This window comes from Alexandromys fortis, unplaced genomic scaffold, assembly GCF_014885135.2.
Source record: "Alexandromys fortis isolate MF-2015 unplaced genomic scaffold, M_Fortis_MF-2015_v1.1 scaffold_221, whole genome shotgun sequence".
NCBI classification, from domain to species: Eukaryota; Metazoa; Chordata; class Mammalia; order Rodentia; family Cricetidae; genus Alexandromys; species Alexandromys fortis.
Window position 1 is genome coordinate 1,283,098 of NW_026068096.1, and position 10,347 is coordinate 1,293,444.

At 54.4% G+C, this 10,347-nt stretch overlaps 2 protein-coding genes across 3 annotated transcripts in view; one reads left to right on the forward strand and one right to left on the reverse strand.

Moving 5' to 3' along the window:
* Atp8b3 (ATPase phospholipid transporting 8B3) overlaps window positions 1–3,318 on the forward strand; it is a 20,885-nt gene extending 17,567 nt beyond the window's left edge. For both annotated transcript variants that reach the window (XM_050123578.1, XM_050123579.1), the window contains 3 exons: window positions 1,011–1,149; window positions 1,268–1,395; window positions 2,465–3,318. In XM_050123578.1, coding sequence (XP_049979535.1) covers window positions 1,011–1,149; window positions 1,268–1,395; window positions 2,465–3,058 — 861 coding nt within the window. In that variant the 3' untranslated portion in view covers window positions 3,059–3,318. The remainder of the gene's footprint in view (window positions 1–1,010; window positions 1,150–1,267; window positions 1,396–2,464) is intronic.
* A 4,622-nt stretch (window positions 3,319–7,940) lies between these two features.
* The window catches only part of Onecut3 (one cut homeobox 3), a 14,739-nt gene continuing 12,332 nt past the window's right edge, over window positions 7,941–10,347 (reverse strand). The window contains exon 2 of the mRNA XM_050123532.1: window positions 7,941–8,450. Within this exon, the coding sequence (XP_049979489.1) occupies window positions 8,161–8,450 (290 nt within the window). The 3' untranslated portion in view covers window positions 7,941–8,160. The remainder of the gene's footprint in view (window positions 8,451–10,347) is intronic.

The following is a 10,347-nucleotide window of genomic DNA, read 5'->3' on the forward strand; positions in this document are numbered from 1 at the left end:
TACGTGTGCTCTGACTGAGGCGTGGTCTTGTTCATGTGTGCCTGTGCATACGTGTGCTCTGACTGAGGCGTGGTCTTGTTCATGTGTGCCTGTGCATACGTGTGCTCTGACTGAGGCGTGGTCTTGTTCATGTGTGCCTGTGCATACGTGTGCTCTGACTGAGGCATGGTCTTGTTCATGTGTGCCTGTGCATACGTGTGCTCTGACTGAGGCATGGTCTTGTTCATGTGTGCCTGTGCATATGTGTGCTCTGACTAAGGCATGGTCTTGTTCATTGCTGCTGTCGTGTGAGAAGACATCTCCTGTCTACTCACCCCAGATAGGGAGCCCACAACAGGCCCAAGTAGAGATTCCACTGAAGTTCAGCATGGTGAACCAGTGCAAGCCCACCCCAGTCTGGGTGACAGCTCCCGAAAGCTGGAGCACCGCAGACAGTCCGACTCTGGCTCTAAGCCTCTCCAGGCAGCTCAGCAAGTGTCTGTCTTCCAGGCTGGCTGCTGGTCTCACTCTGGGAGGCAGGGACCTAGTGAATCTGGTCAGTTTCAGGGACTTCGTGAAGCTTTTTGTGTTGTCTGCCTTCCTGCTCATGGAGTTTCCTGCGGAATAGAGTGCTTCTGTCTGGAAGGAAGCGATTACAGAACAACTGCAAATGTGGTCAGGCTGCCTGGCCACGGCCTCCCATCTAGCCATGGGCTGGCCAGGATGGCAGGTGTGCGTACTCACACCCAGCCAGCAGCCCTATGCGGGTCCTCAGGCTGACACAGCCAGTACTTTATTTGCTGATGTCTCCTGGGACTCCTCAGCCTCCAGTCTGAGACCGCTTCTCCCACTGAGCACCGAGGATCGGCCCATCCTCAGGGCACCCCTGCCCTAGTGCTGGGGTTCAGCATGCAGAGCACACACTCAGCTTCTACATGGGTGCTGGAGATTGGAACTTGGGTCCTCAGCCTAGACTGACCTGGGGGCTCTGCGTCCTGCCTCCTGTTACTGACCTCCTGGCTTCCCGTCAGGTTATTCTTGTCATCAAGTACTGGACGCTCCTGTGTGTGGGCTGCATCGTGATCAGCCTTGCCTCCTATGTCATCATGACAAGCCTCACTCAGAGTCTGTGGTTGTTCAAGATCTCACCAAAGACCTTCCCATTCCTGTGTGAGCTTCCTGTGTGTGTGGGGAGGCCTGGCCAGGAGGGCTGCAGGGAGGGAGAAAGCTGAGGGGTGGGAGGGACGCCCGAGCTCACCCCACCTGTCTGCTTCTCCGTTGTCTCCAGTTGCTGACTACAACGTGCTGAGCCACCCCAGCAGCCTGCTGGTGATTGTCCTCAACGTGGCCCTGAGCACGCTGCCAGTCCTGGCTCTGCGCGTCATCCACAGAGTTGTTTCCAAACTGCGCCCCAAGGTGAGGCCGAGCATGGGACCCCAGCCCCTCCCAGCTGTCACAGACACTGACCGTGTCCTGCCTGGGGCAGTGTCCTGGGGGCTCAAATCCCTGAGCACAGCCATATCTTAGAACACTCCTGACACCTTGGGGTCTTTGCCATGTGTCATTCAGAGTCCTGGGAGGGAGGAAGACGACTTCGGGGTAGTTTAGGCCAGAAGGGAAGTAGGCTCCAGTATCCATCCGTGGGCTGACGTGGCCCGGTCATGTGCTCCAAAGAGAAGGACCCCAGAGATGCTGTGGTCAGCAAGAGAGGCAGACAGAAAGGACACACAGTGTGGGACTCTCTGCAGGGGAACGGTGGTCAGTGGATCACTGGGTGACAAGGGCTGCAGAGAAGGCAGCCGAATGAGGCTTCATTGGAGATGATGGAAGGTTCTGGAAGTAACAGCTGGACAACTTTCTGAATGTGTGTAGAGCCAGAAAATGCCCTTAAATGAGGCTAAGGGGGCAATTGGGGAAAAAAAGAAACTTTAAGATTTATTTACTTTTTTTATTTGTAGTGTGTGTGGATGTTTTGTCTGTGCAGTTATGTGTACCCAGCACCCAAGGGGCCGGAGGCATTGGCTCTCTTCTTTCTTCCTTCTTTTCTTCCTTCCTTCCTTCCTTCCTTCCTTCCTTCCTTCCTTCCTTCCTTCCTCTCTCCCTCCCTCCCTCCCTCCCTCCCTCTCTCTCTCTCTCTCTCTCTCTCTCTCTCTCTTTCTTTTTTTGTTTTTCAAGACAGGGTTTCTCTGTGTGGCCCTGACTGTCCTGGAACTAGCTCTTGTAGACCAGGCTGGCCTCGAACTCACAGAGATCCTCCTGCCTCTGCCTCCAGAGTGCTGGGATTAAAGGCCTGCGCCACCACAGCCCATCTAAAATTTTGTTACCTGATATAAAATCCTGAATCAGGTCCCAGGGAAAGACTGCTGATTGCCCAGTGGGAGTGAGTCACAGAAAGACTCTCTCTAAATTTACATTTCTGTTTGTAGTGTGTGGGGGGGATGGGAGCATGATGGTCACCTTGCTATCCCTGGCTGTTGCTCTACAGGAGGAGGAGGTCCCAAGTGAGGAAGAGGAAGTGGCTGTGGAGCCTGCCCTGAGGCATCTTCGCCGCGGCATCCCTGCCCGCCGATCCAGCTATGCCTTCTCCCACCGTGAGGGCTACGCAGACCTGATCACCCAGGGCACTATCCTGCGCAAGTCCATGGAGGACTCCATCAGCAAGTCCCCGAACCCATCTGAAGAAGACCTACCCCCACAGCAACCCCCACAGCACAAGGAGTCGATATTTAATCCACGAAGGATCTCCATCCTGGCTAAGATGAAACTGCAGCATCATGCTAAAGCATCCCAGGAGGAGGTCCACACCGATACAAGCTTCCAGACAGAGAAACAGGCCACTCTGTACTTGGACCCCTCTGGCACTCTGAAGCCACCCTCCACCCCAAGCGCCATGTCGGTGTCCTCCTCTGATGACCAGGCCTTCCACAGTGTGCCTTCACGATACACCCTGGAGAGCCAACCAGAGCGCTTGGACGTCAGGTCCTCCTCTTGGAAGGGACTTCCCTGGAAGGACCCACCCTCTCCTAAGCCAAGCCAACTGGAAGTCCCCAAGGAACAACATAGCCACACCTCCAGTTGACCAGAAGTCCCTTGCTGGGAGATCCCCAGTCATCCAGTACAGTGGAACCTTCACCTGGGAGTGAGCAGAAGGCCAAGACACAGCCCCGGCAGCATGGCAGGTACCAGGGACCTTTCAAGTCAGATCTCCACCCTGCTCAAGTATACAGCAACTACCCCCGTCCCAGCCCCAACAGGAGTAGGCAGAGACAGTCAACAAACAGCATCCAAAGACAAGGGGGGCCGCACACTTGCCTTTCTAATAAAACAGGGTCCCTCTGACCCCAGGGCTGCTTTGGGCTCTCTCCTTCTCCAACTCCTCTTTTGGTAAAAGCCAGGGAACATTCCTTTCCAGACTTAAAAAAAGAAATATCCGCTGGACAGTGTTGGCGCACGCCTTTAATTCCAGCACTTGGGAGTTCGAGGCCAGCCTGGTCTACAGAGCTAAGTTACAGGACAGGCTCCAAAGCTACAGAGAAACCCTGGCTTGAAAAACAAACAAAAATACCAACCCCAGCAACCCCCAAATCATCAAAACACTGACCCCTACTGGTCAAGTAGTTAAATTTCAGGAAACTTTTTTGTGGGCTTTTCTTTTATCCCCCTTCTAAATTCATGGGGCTTCATTGCTTTTGAGAAAGGAAAGTGCTCAGTCTCCACCCCACCCACCTGGGCCCCTTCCTCCTCCAGGCCACCTCCCTTGTTGAAGCAGGTCCTGGTGTGGTGGGCCCACCTCAAGGTCTCCCCTGCCTCGCTACCTTCTGGGTGGCGGAGCCCCATTCTTCCTGGTCTGTACCAGTCCACAGTTGGCCAGCACAGCTATGTAGCTGAATGACTAGGGAATGCTTTATTGAAGGAAAAAACCAAAAGAACAAAAGCAACACAGCGTGGTTAATGGCGGACGGCTTCTCTTGCCTGTGGCAAGGGCAGGGTGGGGACCGGCTGCCCTTCTGTCTTCCTCTAGGGTTGGAGCCTTTGACTGATTCCTTCTCTGAGAATACTTGGGAGGTCCCTCACACCACTCTGGCCAGAGATCACCCCCAACACCACACTCAGGGAGCCATACAGGCCCCCAGGATAAGCCCTGTACCTGGTGGTCAAACTTTGAAATATTTATTTATTTTTATGTATACATTATTCTGTCTGTGTGTATGTCTGCAGGCCAGAAGAGGGCACCAGACCTCATTACAGATGGTTGTGAGCCACCATGTGGTTGCTGGGAATTGAACTCAGAACCTTTGGAAGAGCGGGCAATGCTCTTAACGACTGGGCCATCTCTCCAGCCCCATGGCCAATCTTTGGTTGAACCATTTTGGGGTAATCCTGCAGGTGGGAGACTGAGCTCTTCTTTCACCCCAATCCTATGACATGGGACCTGTCCTTAGAAGTCAGCTTTTGTCCCGCATCCTTGAGACCTCCCTGGGAAGGGTTGGGGCAGAAAGCACAGGAATCACAAGGTGGCCTGTACCTCACTTCTTTCTCCACTGATGGGGCTGCACAGAGCCCTGTTCTCCAGAGTCCCCGCGTGACTTCAGAAAGGTACTACCCATGCTGGGGAAGCTGAGAGCGTCTGAGGACAGGTGACTGGGCTTCTGAAAGTCCTTTTGCATCTGGGGAAGATGGGGTGTACCCAAGCTTCTTAACTACACTCACGAATTTCTTAGTTGTGGGTCGTTTGTGCTCAAGTGAACCTGGGTGGGGCAAGGGGTCCACAGCCACCCACTGGCCCCCCAGGTGCAAAGGAGAAGGAGGGGAAGCGATGGCCCTCCCTCCGCCAGGATGGACACACAGCTGGCGGGATTGGAGGAGGGGAAGCGATGGCCACGGTGCTCAGGTCTGGCTTGCTCCAGGAGCCCTCTCTAACTCAGGGCCAGTGCAGTGGAGTGGGCCCGTAAGCAGAGGGTCCCGGGACAGGGCCAATGCGATACCCCCTCCATGTTTCGTCATCAGAATATATGAGACATGAGTCAAATTCCATCACCTTTTTGGTTTTCATTTTTCTTATTTTTTTCTTAAATTACATTTGAACACGGAACACATAGAATCATAAATACTCTTAGAAGACTCGACTCCATAAAACAAGGAAACAGAAGAAGCCAGGGAGAGGTACAGCCATGGAGCACGCCTTTCTCTCTTTCCTAAGAGACTTGTACATAGGAAATCTGTGAAGGCCACCGGTCCCCCCTCGCCCTCGCAGGGACCACCGGCTTCGCTGCCCTGACATTCAGTGCGTCTCCCATGGAACCGATCAGAGATAAACATGCCATTATTTTCAAAATTATAATTTAACGGTATAAAGCTTCGAGTCACATGTTCCCAAAACTAGCTAAGGTTTTTTTTTTTTTAGCACATAAACTATACATTAAATATTTTGAGGTATTTCAGAGAGAATTGTCAAAGGCTAGAAGGAATTGTGCTGGACTGTGGGCTCCCTCTGTAGGAAAGATCTTTGGTAGGGAAGGACCAGAAGGGTGTGTGGGGCAAAGTGGGAGGATGGAGGCCCATCGGGACCTGGAGAGGGTCCTGATGTGCGTGCGTGCATGCGTGTGTGATGGTATTTGGAAGGTTCCATTGGTGGTTTGGGTGGAGCCCCACCTAGAATCCCCCAGTGTGGGTTGGGGGCGTGGTCAGGAGGTAGAGGGGCTGAGGTGTGGCCAAGGGTGAATACTTGCCTAGAATATACTAGCTCCTAGATTCCAACCCCATCACCACCAGAAACAAAAGAAAAAGAAAGGAAAGCAAAAAAGAAAAAGACAAAGAGAAAAACAAAACTCAGTCTGGTCTGATTGCTGCTGCACGCTTGTGGTCCTAGTCTTCAGGAGGCTGGGGGAGGGGGCGCTCAGCCTGGACAGTAGCCTCGCTGCAGAGCAAGACCTTGCCCTCAAACGTATAGATGCAGATGCACACATATATTGGTCTTTTCTAACTTGAGTCATAGATCTTTTGAGGCAGGGTCTTACCATGTGAACTCAGAGATCCTCCTGCCTCTGCCTCCTGAATGCTGGCATTAAAGTTGTGACCACCACACCAGGCTCTGTCTATTCCCTGCATCACAAGTGTGGGAGCGAGGGAAGGGGAGGACTCAGTGCTAGTGCAGGTGGGAGGGGCGCCTGAGTCCTCACAGATGGGAGCTAATGGGTGTGTTTTAAAAGATTTACTTTTAGCTGGGTTGTGGTAGCGCACACCTTTAATTCCAGCACTCAGGAGGCAGAGGCAGGCGGATCTCTGAGTTAAAAGCCAGACTGGTCTATAGATTGAGTTCCAGGACAGCCAGGGCTACACAGGGAAACCCTGTCTCAAACAAACAAAAAAAACCATATTTTATTTTTAATCGTGTATGGGTGTGTGAGAGTGCAGGTGCCTGGGAGGACCAGAAGAGGGCGCTGAGTCCTTCAGAACTAGAGTTCTGGATGATTTTGTGTGTGTGTGTGTGTGTGTGTGTGTGTGTTAGGTGTGTGCGTGTCTCAGTGTGTCTGTGGGGGGGAGACCTGTCTCTTGCTGAGTGGGAACGGGGGGGGGGCTCTTTTCACTCTGAGCATTCTGCCTCACACCAGAAGGTTCTAGAAGCATCCATCCAAGTTGCTTCCATGGGAGAGCAGCCAGTCATTTAGGACAGAGGACTCTCTACACACATCTTTGGTTCAATAAAAAGGCACTCACCGACCTCGCTGTCCTCTTGTCTCTCTCTCTCTCTCTCTCTCTCTCTCTCTCTCTCTCTCTCTCTCTCTCTCGGGTGGGGACAGCCATGGGGTGAGGGTGGGGACACCCTGGCTTCCAGCACAAACCCTTGTGGGGGGTGGGGGAATCTTTGGTATCAGACGTGATATTTGAATCACAGCATGGACTCAGTGAGGTAGCCTTTACAGGATGGGAGGTTCCTTTTCTTCTTCTCACTAGAAAGGTCTCTTGCATTCTCTAAGGAAACTGAGGGTGCGCCCTTCCTGGGAGCAGCCATGGGATAGGGTTCAGAAGAGAGTAGTTCCCAGGATCTTGAACCCCCAGAGGGGGAGGGAGAGGCAGCCTCCTGGATCTGGCTCCCAGGCGAGGGGAGGACTGAGCAGCGGGGTAGGGGTGCCCCCTTGCTTCTGACCCTTCCCCATTGTACATTTTTTGGCAAAAACAACGGAGCGAGTAGTTTTCCACTTCCTCCTCTGAGAGAGGCGTCACCAAGGCGAGGCTTACCCCCAATGTCCTCTGGTGTGTGGGGTGCCCAGATGTGCACTCCAAGCAACCAGAAACCAAGCGATGAGTTCCAGAGATTTCCAGAGCTTTGCATCCAAGGCCCCCCGGATCTGGAGACTCTGATGTGCCCCCAAGATCTGGGGTGTCGTTTTTTGCTTTCTGGTGACATTGTTCCCTGTGTAGCTTTCTTCACGTAGCAAGGTGCTCATAGCGAACTCAACCAGGGGCGCTGAGGCGAGGCGGCCATTGGCCACCCTCATCTCCACATCTGCCACTGTCTCCTTGGAGACAGGGGGCTCTCGTAGCTCCCCTCCCCGGCTTAAGGCAGGGGACTATTGGCACAGGATTTGCAGGCCGCTGAGGTGGGGGTTGCGGCCAGGGTCTCCGCGGTGAGGGGCTTTCCTGCCCGGAGAGAGGGCTTGGTTTGGAGCAAGGTTTGGGGATGGGTGCTGTAAGGATCCGGCTTATTGTCGGTTTTTGGCCACTTGGGACGAGTCTCAGTTCCTGGGAAGGGGCAAGGGGACAGAGACCTGGCCTGGAGGCGGGGGGGGGGGGGGGGGGGGGGGGGGGGCTTCCCGCGAGGGTTCTCTGGGGGGGGGAAAAGGGAGACGGTGAGGGAAATGGGAGGCGGGGCGGAGAAACAGGCAGTTGTCTGCTTTCGCCCTTTTGAGGAGGTCTGGGATCTGGGAAGGAAAGGTTCTCTATTTAATTTTTTTTTTTTAAATACCCGGGTTTTGTTTGTAAGGTGTGCTTGATTCTTGACCCACTCTTCCCTCGAGGGAGGTCCTTTTAGTGTCCAAAACTGAAGGGGGCTCGGGTGGGTCCCTGTCCCCTGGGGGTGGGTGGGATTTCCTTTGGCTGGGTGGGGGAGGGGTCCCCATGCCCGGAGCTGGGGTGTGCGATTCCCTGGGGCTGGGGTGGGGGTGGGGGGGGATGGAAGGCTCAGGCTTTGGAGAAGGTGGCAGTGGCTGTCGCGGTGCCCGGAGTGGCACCCGGCTCCTCAGCCCAGCGGTTCATGCAGCGGCGTCGGGCGTTCATGAAGAAGTTGCTGACGGTGTTGAGCTCCAGGCCCAGCTGCTGTGAGATGGTGGCCTGCATCTCCTTGGACGGCCGCTTGTTCTCCTTGAAGATGGCGATCAGCGTGCGGCGCTGCAGGTCGGTGAACACCAGCCGCTGTTTCTTGGGCTGTAGAGCCCTGTCCTTCTGTTGATCCTGCTCCTTGCGCTTGCAGGCTGTAGGAGGGACAGGGGCGAGGGAGGACACCACGGGGGTGGGGTGAGGGGACGGGGACCGGAGCACGGGGCCAGGGCAGGATGAAGGGACATGGGGAGGAAGGGGGCGTGGGTCACCCAGGAAGGGAAGGGAAGCGGACCAGAGTACCAGGGCCAGGGAGGTGCAGGGAACAGGAGCCAGGCCGAGTCAGGGAACACAGAGAAGGAGGGTTGGTCAGGGCGCAGAGGGCGCACATCAGAAAGGTTCAGAGGATGGAGCAAAAGGAGGGGAGAAGAAGGAAGAGAAGGGTCGTTAGCAGTGTGAACAGGACCAGGGTGGGAGATAGGCAGCCACAAACGGAGGATAGAGCCAAGCAATGCATCTAGTCAACACAGCATGTCACAGTCACCCCCTCCAGCAAAGGCTCCCTCCCGGGGTGACCAGTCCCAGCTTCCTACTGCCAATCCTTCCATTCCAGTCGCGATCCCAACATGACCTCTCTCCCAAAGACTGTGGATGCAGGTGCGGAGGGCATAGCCCCCTGCCGTGCTACAGTCCACCTGGAGACTGTTGGGGACAGGATGGGACTCCTGACTGTGAGACGGTTGATTCTAGGCCTCAAGTCTCAGCAAGCAAGACACAGACCTGACCCCCTCAGGAGCAGATGACACTGAGTTCATGGCCTTTGTCTTCTGCTAGCCTAGAACCCCCCAGGGAGGGGGCTGGGCGTGTGGCTCAGAGGTGGAAGGCCTCCACATTGGAGTTAGCATGTTTGTCATCAGCTCTTGATGACACTCACAACCAGATGGAACAGATGATCGGCCAAGGGAGGAAAGAGGGCCATACCTCAGAGGGTGAAAGCACTTGCCACCCAGGCCTAGTGACCAGAGTTCAGTCCTTGGACCTTGCACAGAGGTAGAAGAAGAGAAGCAACCCTAGAACGATGTTCTCTGAGCTCCGTCTGTGCACCATGGCCGGTGTATCCACACACACCATACACACACCACAACAGCAATAAATAAGATAAAATGTAAATATATAGGCCTCATGGTTAATGTCAGACCGACAGACCCTAGAATCACCTAGGAGCTGAATATCTTGGTTTGTCGGGGGTGGGGGGGACGACACCTGCCCGCTATGGGTGGCCCGGCCCCTAGGCTGGATCCTGGCTGATGGTGGAAAGTGAGCTGAGTCCCAGCACGCATGCGTTCCCTGATTTCTGACTGTGGATGTGGTGTGAGCATCTCCCCGAGCGCCTACAGCCTCTCTTCCCCCTGGTGATGAACCCTTGCTCCCTGGAGTGACCTTTGTAAGGAAGACTCCAGGACTGAAGAACACGAGTAGACAAGACACAGACAGACACATCTCTGGGAACAGACAGACATTTCCTAAAGCTTCCCAAAAGGAAAGGCAGGTGCCATGGAAACATCCAGAATCAGGATGGCTTTGGGGGGCTCAGAATCTAGGAGAAAAAAAATTCCAGGGTCAGAGCTGGAGGCGGCACTTGTTGCTCTCGCAGGTACCCGAGTCCAGGTCTCAGCCAGCGCTCCAGATCTCTAATGGATGCTCTGTAGAGCCTCCTCCCTCTTCTGGCCTTGGTTAGAACTCGCACACAAAGACACACTCATATAGATAATTTAAAATAAGAGCCAGGCAGTGGTGGCGCACCCCCTAAATCCAAGCAGTTAGGAAGGCAAAGGCAGGTGGATGGAACTGAGTTCCATCCTGGTCTACAGAGGAAGTTCAAGAATAGCTAGGGCAGCCGGCTATGGTGGCGCACGCCTTTAATCCCAGCACTTGGAAGGCAGAGGCAGGCGGATCTCTGTGAGTTCGAGACCAGCCTGGTCTACAGAGCTAGTTCCAGGACAGGCTCTAAAGCCACAGAGATACCCTGTCTCGGAAAAAAAAAAAAAAAAA